Source organism: Marmota monax, unplaced genomic scaffold, assembly GCF_021218885.2.
Source record: "Marmota monax isolate L192 unplaced genomic scaffold, Marmota_monax_Labrador192_F-V1.1 WCK01_AAM20220418_F8-fsc00127, whole genome shotgun sequence".
Lineage (NCBI taxonomy): Eukaryota > Metazoa > Chordata > Mammalia > Rodentia > Sciuridae > Marmota > Marmota monax.
The window spans coordinates 569,023-586,562 of record NW_026692894.1 but is presented as its reverse complement, the minus strand read 5'-3'; the positions used below and the strand labels follow the sequence as shown (position 1 = coordinate 586,562).

The 17,540-nt window shown below is 43.9% G+C and overlaps 2 protein-coding genes and 1 pseudogene across 7 annotated transcripts in view; 1 reads left to right on the top strand and 2 right to left on the bottom strand.

The window, feature by feature from the left end:
- The window catches only part of Usp49 (ubiquitin specific peptidase 49), an 83,868-nt gene extending 78,178 nt beyond the window's left edge, over nt 1-5,690 (bottom strand). Inside the window, exon 1 of one of the 2 annotated variants that reach the window (XM_046450692.2) lies at nt 5,554-5,690. The gene's annotated coding sequence lies outside the window, so the exon portion shown is untranslated. Of the gene's footprint in view, nt 1-3,585; nt 3,714-5,553 lie in introns of those variants that run through there. The other variant, XM_046450687.2, reaches the window with a different exon arrangement.
- Med20 (mediator complex subunit 20) overlaps nt 1-17,540 on the bottom strand; it is a 172,175-nt gene that overhangs the window by 52,200 nt on the left and 102,435 nt on the right. For 4 of the 5 annotated variants that reach the window (XR_009227353.1, XR_009227354.1, XR_009227351.1 and 1 more), the window contains exons 2-4: nt 16,717-16,871; nt 8,352-8,605; nt 3,586-6,057 (exon numbers count right to left, since the gene is read on the bottom strand). Coding sequence is in view for 1 of the 5 variants with exons in the window: in XM_046450707.2 (XP_046306663.1) it covers nt 5,842-6,057; nt 8,352-8,605; nt 16,717-16,871 (625 nt within the window). In the remaining 4 variants the exon portion in view is untranslated. Of the gene's footprint in view, nt 1-304; nt 6,058-8,351; nt 8,606-16,716; nt 16,872-17,540 lie in introns of those variants that run through there. The other variant, XM_046450707.2, reaches the window with a different exon arrangement.
- LOC124096731 (CD276 antigen-like) lies at nt 13,853-15,479 on the top strand (annotated as a pseudogene).

The window sequence follows — 17,540 nt, the reverse complement described above, 5'->3', positions numbered from 1 at the left end:
AGAAATCACACATAAGTAAAAAATCCATTCAAAGTGTAAATTTAACCAATGAATATTAATAGAGAAGGAAAAGCTTGATTTTACATTGCAACTACGCTTTAGCAGATGTAGTATCAAAGAATTTCTGAAAAAATTATTAATTTATACCTCCCTTTTCTCAAATATACATTTGTGTGAGGTCATTTTCTTCATATTCTTCAACCAAAACAGATAAGAGAATCCACCTATCTTCTATCATGCCACACATTCGCAATAGATTTTCAAAAATATAGAATAAACTCTTCATTAAAGTTTGGACAAATAGTAAAGTTTCATTAAAAATATATTAACGAGATGGATTTGTTGATACTTTTAAATGATAAATATTTTAATTTTTATGTTTTTAATAAGGTAAACATCAATAGATATAACCTACATAAACAACACCTTTTAAGAACATTAAGAAGCCTGAGACTGATAAGTTTGAGAATCATAAATTAGATGGCAGATATAATAGAAAGAAGCTACTTTAATTCAAATCTGAAAGCACTATTTGGAATACCTGACAAAAAGTTTTAATGGAGCTTCAGAGTTAATGAGGAATCAGAATCATGAATGCTAGACTTTCTTTAAAGACACAACTGGTTAACAACATAATCATAATACACATGGCATTGAAAAGACAGGCAGAACTAAGCTTGCGCACTGAAAATATAGTTATTTTTATCCTACATTTTTTAAGCCCAGCCTCTTTTCCTGCAGGATATAGAACAAGTAAGACCTCATCACTATGAATAACTATTAAAAACATATTTCCAAGCCAGTGGTGCACACCTGTAATGCCAGTGACTCAGGAGGCTGAAGAAGGAGGATCATAAATTTGAGGCCAGCCTCATCAATTTAGTGAAAAACTCAACAACTTAGTGAGACCTGTCTTAAAATAAAAAGAGACTGGGGATGAGCTCAGTGGTAAAGCACTCCTGGTTTCAATCCCCGGAACAACAAAAAAAAAAATGTCCATATTCCAAAGATGGTCTAAACAACTGCTTGATCTAATTACAAAAAATACACCTACAACAAATACTTTCTCTGGACATTCATTCTGTATTACAAAAGCACTCTTTGTGTTAACGGCAAATTATACCCAGCAATGACCCCATAATCTCCCACCTTAAACATCCCAACCAAACACAAACAGCAGCAGCAAGACAATTCCCCAAAACTGAAGATGCACATGATTCTATGTCTGACATCCACAGAGCTGAAAACCTGCAGTTTCCTTAAGAACCTGTTTAGCCAGGTATAGCAGCACCAGCCTGTAGTCTTAGACTGAGGACTAGGCTAGAGACTGAGGCCAGAGGATGGCTTGAGCCTCAGGGATCAAGGCCAGCCTGGGCAACATAATGAGATCCTGTCTTAAAAAATGTGCTTAGCAAAAAAAAAAAAAAAAAAAAAGGAAGGCAAAAAAAAAATAAATAAATAAATGTGCTTAGCATACACAAGGCCCTGGGTTTGATCCACAACACAAACAAAAAAGAACCCCAGCTTTAGGGTCACAGTCCTCTCGTATTCCAACAAGAACTAATAAATGACCTCAGTAAACATAATCCATTCTCCACCACCTAGGAGGGAAAAAACAAATATGTTTTTTTCTGTCTCAGAATAAAAGAGAAAAGAATTAAATACACAGGGAAAGGATTTCCCTAGACAAGGCCAACCCCAGGTAGCCTGACTTCTGGGAGGCTTGGTGTAAGGAAGATTTGAGCATTTTAACAAGAGACTTGGGAGTGCTCTACACAATGGCAGAAACTCACCTGGGGGAGAGCCCAACCCCAAAAGTGAGGGCTCACAGGCCAAAGATTCCAAACCCTCAGGAGAGGCCTCAATTTGTAATACAACAGGTCTCAGCCATTCATGCATCAGTGACTGGGGACTATAGCCCCCAGACCCAGCCTCCACAGATGTGGAGAGGGGGCTTTTGGCAAGGAAAAGGCATTGGTGGGTGTTAGAGGTATGGGCTTAGAGGGAGAGAGACCAAACGACCACCTGCCTGGTTCAACATCTTCTATGACTGATCTTGAAATGTCCGGCCCCATGGCCTATTACATACTGTACTTGTATTTTAAGAGTCTCAACTTTTGACACCTGAAACACATGCTTGAGGGGACTTTTTAACTACTTTGCTGCTCTCCGGGATTTAAAGAACAAAACTTCACTAACTGCCTCCCCAGAAGCCTCAGGACATCTGGATCGAGGTAGATCTGGTGCCAAGGAGGAGTGGTCAGCCTCTAGGTAATTCTGTCAGCAGAAAAGAAACTCCAATAAATGGTCATGGGGAGAAGGGAGATGTGATTGCTTGGCACTCAAATATCAGAGGAAAGCCAGCAGGAGGCAGTGTGGGGACAGGAGTAGAGAATCAGCAGGATGAGAGAACAAGAAAGCAATAGCCAGAGCAGGAACCATCAATGGACGGAGGAAACAAACTAGACAGAGTCAGAATAAATAAGAGGCTTCCTTCCCAGCATGTGCCTCTGCCACTCTAGATTTTGCCACTGGCGTGTATCATCTGTACTATAACTTAATAGATCATTTATTTATTCATTTGTTTTTTGTAGTGTTGGCAATTGAGCGCAGGATGTCAGGCATACTAAGCAAATGCTGTACCACTAAGCTATAGCCCCAGACTTCTTTAAAAACTTTAAAAATTTATTTTCAGATAGCCTCACTAACTTGCAAGAGCTGGCCTCAAACTTGGGATCTTCCTGCCTTGGCCACCCAAGTATCTGGGATTACAGGCGTGCACCACCACAGACAAGAAATCCCTTTAAAAAAACTTACCCAAATCCTAAAAAATAAAGTGGTAGTTATAATTTTCTCTTCATATACATTAGAATAAGACATAAGTCCTAGTATAAAATATTTCCCACATTCCACCTAAAATCACCTAGCATCCCAAGAGGCACAGATGGCACACTTTGGCACATGCTGGAAGCTAGGAGTTCTGAGCCTGAAGTTTGATCCTGACGCCACCTTCATGTCTCTGCATGGCCTCTCGGGGAGCCACAGCCTCCCCACACTAAGGTAAGGGAGAACAAACAAGTTGAGCTGAAAAGCTGTCCTGCTCAGCTCTGGCAGTCAAAGATGGCAGATTTCCATGCAGCTCTGGCAGAAGCACTCACAAAGGTGACATGTTGACAAGACTGTAAGTTTCCTAGTTCTTTTAGGGGTCATACTCAGGAAATGGTTGAAGTAAAGCAGAGGAAAGAGGGGTGCGAAGATAATCTAGTTTAGAAGGAAGACATCAGATTTGAACTCCCAAATATGGCATCTCCCTTTACTAGCTGAGTTTAAGTTTCATTTATAAAGTGGGGATAATTATGCGCTTTCCTCCATAAAATTTATCAAAATAGTCTCAAACTTTCATCCAACCTAACCTTTCAAAAATTGAACACTGGCAAGTACATTCTAAATTAATCTAAAAGCCCCATCCAGATTTGCAAATATAGATTGACATCTGGGCCCTTCCTACAACTCATAAATTCAATATTGATGACTTTGTTCGTGGAGTCATATTTGTTATGATATTTAAGAAATATATTGCATTACCTGCTTATTTTAGTGGTGAATTTCCTTTCACTGATACAAAAGACAAAGATGGACACAAGTGTCCAGTGGCAGTTCTTAAAGCTTGATCTGGTATTCACAGGACTTAAAGCTGGTCAAGTGTGTGCTCAACAACAAGGGGAAAAAACACAACAGAAGAATGTTAGATCTGTAAAAGCCAAGACTAGGCCTAAAAGGCAGTGTAAGTATAAGAAGGGATTTTATTCTATTTTTTAGCTTCAGGGAACCAAGCCCCTTCTTATACAGCATGTGTAGGGTCCACATTTCTCACATTCAACTTCTGTATTCTCAGGAACACACTGCATTCAAAATCCTCCTGTACATTGTCTCATTTCATACGAGAGTTGAGGCAGCTACAGAAAATTACAAATAGATCCAGACAAAAGCAAATATAAACCAGAAAGCCAAAAACATAAAATCTATACATTTTATTGCATGTAAATTATACCTAAAACATACCTTAAAATTTTAAAAGCAAAAAAAAAAAAAAAATCAATGGGGACAACAACAAAAACAGGAAGTGATACAAAAAATATAAATGACAACCCTATAGCTAGAAAGCTGAACTGAGCTTCCTGTCAGTCAAAACTACAAGGAAACAGGACTGGTAACCTGACTCCTATTGTGGAAATGTACCATAGAAAAAGTTTTTCTTTAGTGCCTTCAGGGAGGGACAGAATCCTTGTGACAACCTATATAGTGCATATATTAACAGTTTTCCTAAGACCAGATCTATGTATCACAAAGTAGCCTGGTTGAGCTTTTTTTTTTTTTCCTATGATACTAGAAATCAATCCCAGAGGTACTTTATCAATAAGCTACTATCCCAGTCCTTTTTTATTTTTTAAGACAGAGTTTCACTAGCCTCAAACTTGCAATCTTCCTGCCTCAGCCTCTCAAGCTGCCGAGATAATAGACATGTGTCAGCATGCCCAGCCTGGCTGAATATTTCTCTAGCAGGAGTTGGGTAGGCAAGCAGTTTAAGTCAAATGAGCAGCTTGGGGCTGAAATGAGGCAAGTACAAAGACTTCAGGGAACCGTGAAGCATGCTGCAAATATCATGGTCAATACTAACCTCTGAGTGCTGGAGAGGTGCACAGCTAACTTCCAATAAACCCCAAGAGGCTATGGGATCAGTCATTACTCCAATCCAACTCATAGGCAGATGCCTTTGTTACAGGGCGTAATAATCAAGAAATAGCTGCCAAGAGCATTCCTGACATGTTCATTGAGCTTCACGTAGCAGAAACCACTAAACGGGTCCCATCATCCCTATCCCCTTCACCTTTTAGTCACAGAACCCTCTGAGCTGTAACTGGGCTATGACTGCCCAGATAAAAGGCTCTATATCCTAGCAGCCCTTTTAGCAAAGTGTAGCCACAGTAATCTGAACAATTCCAGACCATAACCTTTAAAAAAAAAACTGCTTTTCTCTTCATCCTTCCCCATCCTTCCAGTGGACATGGGGCCAGTGAGTTTGCTTAAGGATAATATTCTGGGGGTGGCTGGAAAATAAGACATAAGGAAACAAGAGTTCCTGGTGACTTTGTAGAGTTAGATCTGCCCAACCACCTGATTATCTCTGAAACTATTAGATAATAGAAAAATAGGTTTATCTCGTAAGAACCCATCCTTCTGGTTCTGCACAGTAGTGAATTCTGTTGCATCATGTAATCCACAACGGAAGGGAAAGATGTAAGAGGAGAGTTCAAAGAACCCAGGCAATGCCCTAGGAAAGCCATGTCACAAGTCACTTCCATGAACAGGTCAAAAAATGAGAGCCATCCTACCAGCTGTGCTGTCCCTCCACTAGAGCAGAGGAGGGGGTTTCAGGACAGCACAGCCCAACATGAAGCACAGCATGGCCACTTGGGCCAAGGTCAAATCCTCAACAGCTGAAGGTACACATTGTTTTTCCCTCCAACACTAGGCAAGGACACCCTGTCCTACCTTTTCCCCTATAGCAGGAAAGGTCCAAACTTCTCCATTCTTCATAATTACCATTCTTGAGGACAGAACAAATCCAGCAAGGTGTTGGGTAAGACAGCTGTCGAGGGCTGCATATGGGGGTCAAGGGAGGGGAGTCCAGAGCCCCAGACAAAAACCACAGCTGGGAACCAGAGGGAGAGAAGCTTCCATGTCTGCCCTGGGTTTCTAGGGTCCAGATCCCTGAGAATACAGCCCTTGCTCCTGCTGTGCAGTACACATGGTGACAACTCAGCCAGCAATAGCCAGTCACTAACGAATTCCTGCCACCGGCACCTGCTGCTGCTTGCGGATCTTGTTGAAGAGTTCCATGTACTGGACCATGGTATCTGCGGGGCCATAGACCACATCATGTCTGTTTCCGAACACTGCAGGAGCCCCTGGTGTGTGGCTGCCTAGAAAGCTCTGGAGGAACTCGAGGAGCAGGTTCCAGCAGTCACTAGCCACCACACAGGGGCCATATTCCACCTGGAATGAAAAGAGCAGAGTGAGGATGAGTGGGGGCAAGGACAAGGTCTGCTTCCCTCATGCCTCCTATTCCCTCCTACCATCTTCACCAACCCTAAGCCAAGGGCACAACTTCTAGCACAGTACTGTCCACTCACCCCAAACAAGGGCTTCTACGCACTCAGCAGCATTCCCATTAGGAATTTCTCACGTTCTCATTCTGGAGTTGTGAGAACCCACAGCCCTGCCCACAAGCAGGGAATCTTTTAATTATCTCAGGTTTGTGAAGTCCCTGCTATGTTAAGTGACGATTCAAGGAAATCTCAGGAAAATTCTGAGACAACATAGAAAAAAAATGTGGGGGACAGGAAGTAGATGAGAGGTAAGTAGAAGGCAGTCAACACATGAGTCTCCTCAATAGCAAACATGGCTCCCAAGGTAACCCAGGCCCAGCTCTACTGAGAAAGACTTTCCCAGCCAACGTAGAGGGGCCAAAGGCTAATAAACACCTCAGGTTTTCTCATTCTCTCTCCTAATGTTCACTGGAGAGATGGGAGGGGAAAATCACTGGCAACTGTAAGGAGAAAGAAGTAAGGAAACAGGTGGATGTACATGTGCTGTGAAGCTGGAAATGTGGAGGATAACCAGTCTCATGAGTCTCAGCAAGTCAAAGTCTGTCACAAACTGAGCAGGGTGGAGAAATCTTGGCCCTAGAAGTTCCCAAGCAGAAACTACCACTCCAGGGGCTTTTTCTGCACCTGGGATGATGCCTAGACTCACCTGACCCCAGATCTGGACATATTCAGTCCCTACTTATAAGCTGCTCCTCCAGGCAGCATCATGACCACAGTAGGCAGGGCTCTCACTAGCTTGAGTTCCCAAAGTACATGGTGCCTTTTAGAAGGCATTTCTTAGTCTATTTTCAAAAACAGCTTGTATATTTAGCCTTGCTCTCTTAAAATGATACAGTTTTGAAAGACAGGCCCAGTAAGCTTGTTTTTTTTTAAATCTCATACAGCACTGGGCACACGGTAAGTTGTGGACTTTCACTGTTCCCAGAGCCAGCTACCGCCACACTTTCTCTCTGCCATTTCTAATATTTTGGCTCAAAAATGAAATCATGGGGCTAGGGTTGTGGCTCAGTGGCAGAGCGCTTGCCTCGCACATGTGACACCAAGTTTGATCTTCAGCACCACATAAAAAGTAAATAAATAAACAAAATAAAGATCAATTGTATCCATGTATAACTTAAAAAAAAAAAAGAATTAGAAGTCATCTCACAAATGTACCTTTTTCTACCATGATACAAAACAGGGGGTTAGAATTGTGACTCAGTGGTAGAGTGCTTGCCTAGCATACACGAGGCACAGGGTTCAATCATCAGCACCACATAAATGTAAAAGAAAGATATTGTGTCCACCCAAAACTTAAGAATAAATATATATTTAAAAAAAAAAAAAAAAACAGTATGCCAAAAGGAAAGGTACACTTTTACTTTGTGACTTTGGAGTCTTTTCTCAAAGCATACTAAGGAGACGTGTGTGTACGCATGTGATTGAGGCCCACATCCCAAAAGTTGTTCTGAATGTTACACTGGTCCGTCCCAGTCCTTCATGGGAGAGGTGTTGCTCTCTCCACATCAAAACTCGATTGCCGGGGCAAGGCTGTGGCTCAGCAGTAGAGCGCTCACCTAGCACATGCGAGGCGCTGGGTTCAATCCTCAGCACCACAGAAAAATAAATAAAACAAATGTATTGTGTCCAACTACAACTAAAAAAATATTTTTTAAAAAAGGCTTTAAAAAAAAGCTTACCTGCCTCCCTCAACCATTCCTTTCCTTCTCTAGAAAGTCAGCCTGTCCATGGCAACCTGCTATCAGGTCCCCTCTTGCCCCTGCGAGAGTTCTGTTTCAATTCTTCACATTGAACAAATCCTACTCCTGAATTTTAAAAAAGTCAGCCTGTCTAAGCTTACTATTTGCTGTAAAGCTGCTTTTCACTTCCTCTCTGGGCTAGCAATTAAATGAATGATTGAAGAAAGGATAAGAGGCCAGGTGTGGTAGCCCGTGCCTATGATCCCAGTGACAAAGGAAGTAGAAGCAGGACGATACCAAGTCCAAGGCCAGCCTAGACAATTTAATGAGACCTTGTCTCAAAAAATTAAGAAAACTCAATAGTAGAGCACCACTGGTTCAATCCCCAGGACTGCAGCACGCACTGGAGCCTGTTCGAATTGAGCAAGGCTGGGGAACTTTGAGAGCCTTTTGCTAAGCAGCACCCCCAGTACCTCCTGCTTCTAGTTCCCCAAGGTCTTACCTCCACAGAGATGCCCCGGGCACTGGGCCCCATTGTGACTGTGCCCACTTTCACCAGGAAGTCACAGTACTGGTAACGGGTGCCCCGGGTCTCAATCTTGCTGGCCTTGGCACTCTGGAAAAAACCCTTGAGCTTCACCATGAGCACATCAAAGTTGGTGTCAGCAATAAGGCAAGGGCCATTCTCAAAGAGGGCAAAACAGCTCAGTGGATACTCGGAGTTGTGCATCACATACATCAGCTTCCCGGCCTGACCTGTAAGGGACAGACATCCTACTCATCATCAGGACTTGCACTGGCACACCCCAGCATGGTCAGGTACATGGGAAAAGGCCAGACAGCAATCTGGCGCTACTCTGGCAGTCTGAGAGGGGAAGGGAGTTCCCTGACAGATTTTTCCATAGAGGGAAGCAGAGGAACAAAAGGCCAGGCACCATCGGCTACAGCCTACCCCTTTCTACAGAAGAGAGTGAGGGACACAAAGGGAGCTCTGAGAGTGTTAATAGTTTAAATGTTAAGGTGCATGGTGAGCTCACAGATGGATGCTTAATTTTGATGACTGATTCAGCAGAAACTTCACACAATCTTTTGTATATTATGATTATACTATATAATAAGCAAAATAAATAACAACATTCAGGCATGTCAAATGAAGCAACTACTCATTTCTTCTGTCCCTTAACTACCTTGACTTTTTCCCCCTTTGACATCAAGAATATAGGTCCAAAGAAGCAGGAAAAAGAAGTGAGTACAAGGCTGGAAAGATAGCCCAGAGACAAGCTGTGATCAGTCTTGCCTGCCATGCCTCAAGAACCTGGGACTTCATCCTGAAGGCAAGGGTGAGCCCTTAGAGAATTTTAAGAAGTCTAGCTAACTTAGGAAGCAAGCATCCCATTATAGCATAGAGAATTCAGGGTCTGGGCTCAGAAGATCTAGTTTAAAACCCTACCTCATCCCTTCTAGTCTCTGAGAAATGAGTTTTCCGTCTTTTTTTTTTTTTTGTCCTGGGGATTGAACTCAGGGACACTCAACCACTGAGCCATATTCCTAGCCCTATTTTGTATTTTATTTTAGAAACAGGATCTCACTGAGTTGCTTAGTGCCTCGATTTTGCTGAGGCTGGCTTTGAACTCGTGATCCTTCCGCCTCAGCCTCCTTAGCCGCTAGTATTACAAGCGTGAGCCACCACAACCGGCAAGTTTTCTTTTTAAATGAATTTCTTAGGTTTGCTGCAAGGAGGGAAAACTACATTTATTTGGTTAAGTAGAAAATGGAGGAAGGCAAAAAGGGGAAGGCAAGATTCCTCTTTAATATTAGTATATGTGCTGCCGAAGCGAGCACGTGGATTCCTCTTTAATACACCATAAGAGTTAATGGACACACTGAGTAGAGGGTTTAGCCCCTGACTTTCAAGAAGCTGACAATCTCACAAGGAAGACAGGTAGAAAATTTTAAAAAGAACATCGAAGACAACAAAAGTGATAATCTGGCTTTTGGAAGGGAGGAATAACTTTAGGAAGAGATCAAAGTGGGGCCGATGTGATTCTGCAATCTGTATTTGAGGTAAAAATGGGAGTTCATTAACCCACTTGAATCTAATGTATGAAATATGATATGTCAAGAGCTTTGTAATGTTTTGAACAACCAATAAAAAAAAAAAAAGTGGGAAAGAGCCCCCCAACACACACACACACACACACACACACACACACACACACTTTGAAGAAGGATTTGAAGTGTCTTAAATGAAAAAAGCATGAGATTCTGCCCCAAAGAGCATGAAGAGGACATGCTAGACAAGGATTAGAGTGCAGCAATGGAAAGGGAGAAGATGGCAGGCAGGCCAAGGAGAACAGGGGCCAGTGTGACTTCCCTGTACTACATAGGCCTCCACTCTACTGCCACCTCCTGAGCACAGCAGGCTCTGCAGAGAACCTCCACCCCACATTCCTCCTGCCCACTAGCTGCCAATTCACAGTTTTAAAACCATTCAAAACATCGTAACTAGGCAGCTGGAGATGTAACTCAGTGGCAGAGTGCTGGCCACCCCTGCAGAAGGCCCTTGGATTCCATCCCCAGCACAGCAAAAACATATCCTCTATAAAAAAGCCACCCAAAGCTGCTCTTCTTATTCTCATGAACTCACTGTAATTACACATTCAATTCATACTAAGTCTACACGTGTTGTTACTGTCTTAGAAATATTTTAAAAGCATCTAAGGTGGCTGGGCGCAGCGGTGCACACCTATAATCCCAGCAGCTCAAGAAGGCTGAGGCAGGAGGATCACAAATTCAAAGCCAGCCTCAGCAACCTAGCGAGGCCCTAAGCAATTTAGCAAGACCCTATCTCCAAATAAAAAGGTCTGGGGATGTGGCTGAGTGGTTAAGTGCCTCTGGGTTCCATCCAGAGGTATGTATGTATGTATGTATGTATAAATTTTATAAATTTATAAAACTTGGATAAATTTTTTGAGACAGGGACTCACTATATTGCCTGGGATGCACCTGAACTCTTAGGTTCAAATGATCCTCACACCTTGACTTCTCAAATAGCTGGAGCTACAGGTATGCACCACTGAGCCCAGTTCATGACTTTACTTATTTATTTAGGTACTGGGATTGAATGCAGGGGCCCTTTACCATGAGCCACACCTCAGTCCTTTTTATTTTTTATCAGTTTCTCTAAGATGCTTATAGCCTCTCTAAGTTGCTAAGGCTGGCCTAAACTTGTGATTCTCCTGCTTAGACTCCAAAGTCACTGGGGATACAGGCATATGTCACCAGGCCTAGCTGGATTCATGACTTTTTTAAATGAGGAAGAAACATGTGGTTATTACAGACAACACTATTTTTTTTTTAATCACAACAAAGTCTTTTTATATCTGCACAACCATGTGAAGCAAGCTGAACCAGCATGATTCATTCCCCCTTTTATGGATAAAGAAAATGCAATTAAGGTGTCAGATCAGCAGCGGCAATAGCAGCAGAATTACCTAGGAACTTGTTAGAAATGCAGATTCTTGTCACCCTTGCCTTCTAATCAGAAATCCTGGGATGAGACCCACCAATCTGCAAGTTAACAAACTCCCCAGATGAGGCTAATGCTGGCCAATGTGACAATCACAGATCTCAAGGTACAGAGGCAAAAAGCAACAGAACTGGAACTCCAAGTTTATTGCTCTTCATTCTATCCCCACTGCTTGCCACCACTGTGTTCTGTCTCCCCAACTACATTGTACATTAAAAGCAAGGGTCTGATCAAGAGATAGTTTCCCTAGAGAGTAGTTTCCCTAGCGGTAACATGCCATCTTCTATCCATATACAAATGTTTTCTTTTCCAAATGCATTCATTGTCATTATCCCTGGATTCTTTGGTTCTTTCTGGTGAAAGCAAAACAAATGGTAGCACTGTAATTTTATCAAAGATGCAACTCAGTAAGTACAGTTCTCAGCTACCATTTATTAAATATTACATGAGAACCTCAGTTCTAACGTGTAATAACTTATGTAATTAATTAGCACAACACCAGGAGATAAATACTACTTATGTTCATTTTCTACATGAAAGAACTGGATTTAGGAAAATCTAAAAACACAGTCCATGCCAGACAGTATCAGTACAGGGAGCTTATACAGGGAACAAATAAGGAGATGGAAGACTGGAAAAACCAAACAGGAAGATGAAGCAACCCACAGATGAAGTAGGACCCCCTACTTCCCCTAGGGCTAGAAGGAGAAAGAAATGTGCTTTTATCAGAGCCAGGAATGAGATCTGCCTAGCAGGAGCCAGAATCAAGGAGGAGATGCCACCAAAGTTAAAGACACTGCCCAAAGCATAGAGAATGTTGTATTTTCCCTTTCTCCCATCCTCTGGTCTTCCCCAGTGCCTTTCACTGACCAAAGGTAAGTAGAAGGGTCCTACAAAAAGTTCCACATAGATTGTGGAACTTACCTACAGTTGAACTGTTAGTTTGTGAAAGAGCCAAGATTTAAGAATTGTGACTTGTGGCTCAATGATCATAACCTCTGTATGATGAAACTGTCCGGGGTCAAGTTATTATAGAGCCAAGGTTAACTCATATTCAAAGATCATGTTCCTTCCCTACCATCACCACACCATCCACACCCCATCTCACCACCTTATACACTAAAAATACAAAAACTGATTCACTGGTCAAGGTTATGGTATAGAGGTAGTCAAGGTCACTGATTATATAGAAGGCTGTACAAACTCTAAAGCTCTAAATAAACAATATACAAAGACTCCTGAGTCTAAAACAAAGTCTCTCAGACTTCTGATTGCATAAGGATCAGATGATCCAAGATCCATCCAATCTCCCAAATGAGAAGCTTGTTAAAATGTAGGTTATGCAAGATCAATGTAATGTTTTGAGCAACTAACAAATTTCTGATGAAAAAAAAAAAAAAAAAACAAGATCAATGTAATGTTTTGAGCAACGAATAAATTTCTATGAAAAAAAAAATGTAGATTATGAGGTCCAAAATACCAGTCAACTAATAAGCAGGCCAAAAATGTGTACCTTTATTTAACAAGAAATGTATAAGAAAATTATTTGTTACTTGATGTGGTTCCTTAACAACCAATCCTCTGAGAAGCACTATATTAAGAGTGCAGATAACACACACACACACACACACACACACAAAAAAAAAAAAAGTCACATGGAAATTTTTGGAAGTGATAGATATATTTAATATGTTGGTTCTGGTGCAGGTGTATGTATGTGTCCAAATTCATTAAGATACACACATTAAATGTGTTCAATTGTGTGTATGTTAATTTTACCTCACGAAGCTTTAAAAAAGTTCAGTCTACAGAAAAATTAAAACAGTCCCAGTCTAAGAGATAAAGGATCAAGAATTTATGAATTTAGGGCTGGGAATATAGCTCAGTTGGTAGAGTGCTTGCCTTGCATGCACAAGGCCCTGGGATCAATCCCCAGCACCACAAAAAAACAAACAAAGAATTAATGAATTCAGAAACATTCTCCCACATGTTCAAGAATACCACCCTGGGGGCCTGAGATTGTGGCTCAGTGGTAGAGCATTTGCCTAGCATGTGTGAGGCAATGGGTTCAATCCTCGGCACCCCATAAAAATAAATAAAATAAAGGCATTGTGTCCATCTAGAAATGAAAAAAAAAAAAATATATATATATATATATAAAAGAATATCACCCTTAGAGCCCAACATGGTGAGGCATGCTGGTAATTATAGAAATTCAGGGAGAGTTGAAGCAGGAGATAGCAAATTCTGGGCCAGACTTGGCAACTTGGTGAGACCCTGTCTCTAAATAAGAAATATAAAGGGCTGGAGGGGCTGGGATTGAGCTCAGCAGTGGAGCACTAGCCTAGCACATGTGAGGTGCTGGTTTAATCCTCAGCACCACATAAAAATAAAGGAGATTAGGGCCGGGCCTCACAGCGGCTGCGGCAACTCGGCTGCGCTCCACCGCATCCCCCGAGTCCCGGGAGTCAGCGCAGCAGGGGCAGGGCAGTCTTCCTCCACGGAGAGCCCAGCTGTCGACCGCCTCACGGGAAGATGCTGCACAGACCGGTCAGCCCTGGCATGGGTGTACATGTGGGCACAGCCCTGGGGGTACTGTGCTTCTGCCTCACAGGAGCTGTGGAGGTCCAGGTCCCTGAAGACCCAGTGGTGGCCCTGGTGGGCAATGATGCCACCCTGCACTGCTCCTTCTCACCTGAGCCTGGCTTCAGCCTAGTACAGCTCAACCTCATCTGGCAGCTGACGGACACCAATCAGCTGCTGCACAGCTTTGCTGAGGGCTGGGACCAGGGCAGTGCCTATGCCAACCGCACCATGCTCTTCCCAGACCTGCTGGCACAGAGCAACGGGTTCCTGAGGCTGCAAGGCGTGCGTGTGGCTAATGAAAGCAGCTTCACCTGCTTCGTGAGCATTCGGGACTTCGGCAGCGCTGCTGTCAGCCTGCTAGTGGCAGCCCCCTATTCAAAACCCAGCGTGACCCTGGAGCCCAGCAAGGACCTGGGGACAGTCACCAGGGCTACCCTGAGGCCGAGGTGTTCCGGCAGGATGGGCAGGGTGCACCCTTGACTGGCAACGTGACCACGTGGCAGATGGCCAACGAGCAAGGCTTGTTCGACGTGCGCAGCGTGCTGAGGGTGGTGCTGGGCGCTGATGGCACCTACAGCTGCTTGGTGCGCAACCCCGTGCTGCAGCAGGACGCACATGGCTCTGTCACCATCACAGGACAGCCCATGAAATCCCCCCCTGAGGCCCTGTGGGTGACTGTGGGGCTCTCTGTCTCATTGCACTGCTGGTGGCCCTGGCCTTCGTGTGCTGGAGAAAGATCAAACAGAGCTGTAAAGAGGAAAATGTAGGAGCTGAGGACCAGGATGGGGATGGGGAAGGATCCAAGACAGCCCAACGACCTCTGAAACACTCTGAGAGCAAAGAAGATGATGGACAAGAAATAGCCTGACCAGGAGCTGCTGCCCCTGCCTGGGGGCTCCCACCCTCTAGCTGCATTGGGGCCTCCATGTGAGCCTTCCCCCAACAGATGAGTCTTGCTCTGACAGGTTTGCCTGTTCTTCAAAGAATGCGGTACACAGACTACCCTGCAGCCTTATTTCTCTCATGGACACGATTCCCAAGTCATCATGCTGCCTTAGAACTCAAGCAACACAACACCAAATCTTCCTGCTGCTTTTTCTAATGGACACAATACGCAGACCACCCCACGTCCTTATCCCTCCAAAGCCACATGGGCTATCCAGCTGCCATTTTTCTCCAAAGGACACAATATTCAGACTAACCTCATGCCTTATTTCTCCGAAGACACACTACACAGTCACCCGTCTTGTTTCCCCATGGCTCTGATACACTAGTTACCATTTCTTAGCCCTTTTCCCATCCTGTGTGTAATCATATCTCCTTGAGTCTTGAAACTCTTTCCTGCCTCCTTTTGCTCTGACCCTGCCCTTGGCCTTTTCCTGCCCCCACTGAGACTGGGCATGCTCCCGGCCACACACACAGGTGTGCAGAGGCCTGCAGCAGCACGTGCTGGACCATGTGTCATTCCCCCACCCACCTGGTCTTCCCTGTGCCACCCTGGGCTGTGCCCTCTCCTCTGCCAGCCACCCCGTAGGAAGCTGGCATTGGTCACACTGGTTCTCTGGGGGTCTGTAGAGGGCTCCCTGGGGGTCAGCTTTTATTCCTCTGCTTTTCCCGCCTTTGGAGGTTTTGTTCCTTTTGTTTACCCTGTAAATTAATGTTCGTTGAGCAACCACAGGGGTCAGCACTGTGTTGGATGCTGAGGGCCCTGCGTGGGAGGCTGAGTCCCTCCTGCAGGATGTCTTCCTCCTGCTGGGAAACAGACACTCACTATGCTGTGGCCTGCTACTCCTGCCCTGCTCCCTGCTGTGCCCTCTGTGCCCACAGCTTCTGAGATACCTCACCCCCATCCCATCTGTGTCCCTCATCCAGAGCCTGGGATGGGGGCAGAACCCTGGAGAGAGAGAGAGAGACGCCCCCCTTGCCACACTGGAGAAGCTGGTGGTTTGGGAGGGTCTTCCCAGGTGCAAACTGCAGGCAGGAGGCTGAGGCCTCTGGACCTTGGGTAGCAGCCTCACAGGCAAAGTGGGGGACCTCTTCTCACTGACTGGAGCCCAGGGAAAGAAGGGACTGCTTCCTCATCACGATGCTATTCTGAAGCCAGTGCAGACACCTCCTGGCTTGTCTCTGGCCAGCCCCTGGCCTGCAGTAGAGTAGAGCTTCACATGTTCTGGTCCTCCTGATACCATTTCTCCTTTCCTTGGGAATGGAAGATGCGAGGATTTCTAATTTAAATGTGGGACTCTGTAAACTGGGGGTGTACTTTGGGAAATATAAATGCCTTGGTCAAAAGCCAATCAATCAATCAATCAATAAAGGAAAGGTATTGTGTCCATTTACACCTAAAAAAAAATAAAATAAAATACTTAAAAAAATGTTTTTAAAAAAAGGGCTAGGAATATTAACTCAGTGGTAGAATGTGCCTGAGTTCAATCCTCAGTACCATAAAATAAATAAATAATATTAAATTTTTAAAAAATTTTGTAGTCATAGATGGACAAAATGCCTATATTTTATTTGTTTATTTTTATGTGGTGCTAAGGATCAAACAAAGTGCCTCACACATGCTAAGCAAATGCTCTGCCACTGAGTGATAGCCCCGGCCCCAATAAAATTAAATTTTAAAAAGGGTTAGGGATATAGTTCAGTGTAGAACACTTGCCTAGCATGCTGGAAGCCCTGATTACAAACCCCACGACTGAATAAAAGAAGAAGCCAGTTTCCACCCACCAGGCACTTCCATCTCACTAACCTTGGCTGCCAAGGGTAGAGGCAGCAGTGTGGTAAGTCTCACAGTCCACACAAAATGTTCCTTGCTTCTCTGCCCCAAGTGTCTCCAATTTTCGGGTGAGGAGCTCCACTGTCTGCTGCACACTCTTGCCCTCAGCCACAGGCATCTGGGACACACTGGAAAGAAGAGTAACAAGTCATCAGCATCCAGAAATGCACTGGCTGAGCCATTCTCCCACCAAAGGACAGCTGAGCAGGAATAAGAGTTACCTTAGAGAACACCTATGTTAACCACACCTTAGAGATGAGGAAACAGAGGCCCAGAGTCCCTCATAACTCATCTGAGAATAGAGCACAGGTCTCAGGACTCACACCAGCATTTCCCGAGCATGGCTTGTGTGCCCATGTTTATGTGAAGATTCTAAATGACACACAAACTGAGCATTCAACAACACTAACTCACACAAAGAGAAAGGAAATTCCTTACAACTCTTTCAATTCTAACTATACGAAAGAGAAATTGAAGTTTTAGGTGAGCATACTTCTACCAACTCTGAATTGGAGCTGCCTAGTCCTGCAGCCACAAGTCACAAGCAGCTGGCAGACAGTGTGCTGATAAAGAACACTGCTGGGATCATGGAAAGTTCCCTCTGACAGTCCTGGGAACAAAAAGAAAGCATGCCTTGGGTTTATAATTTTGGGGAGTGAGAGGCAATGGTATTTACAGAATTTAATCAAAACAATGACCAAAAAATGTTACTTCCAAATTTCCTCCTGTGGTATGGCTTTCAGTGATAGGTAACATCTGCCCAGCACCAACTATGTCCCAAGCAGTGTCCAAAGGGG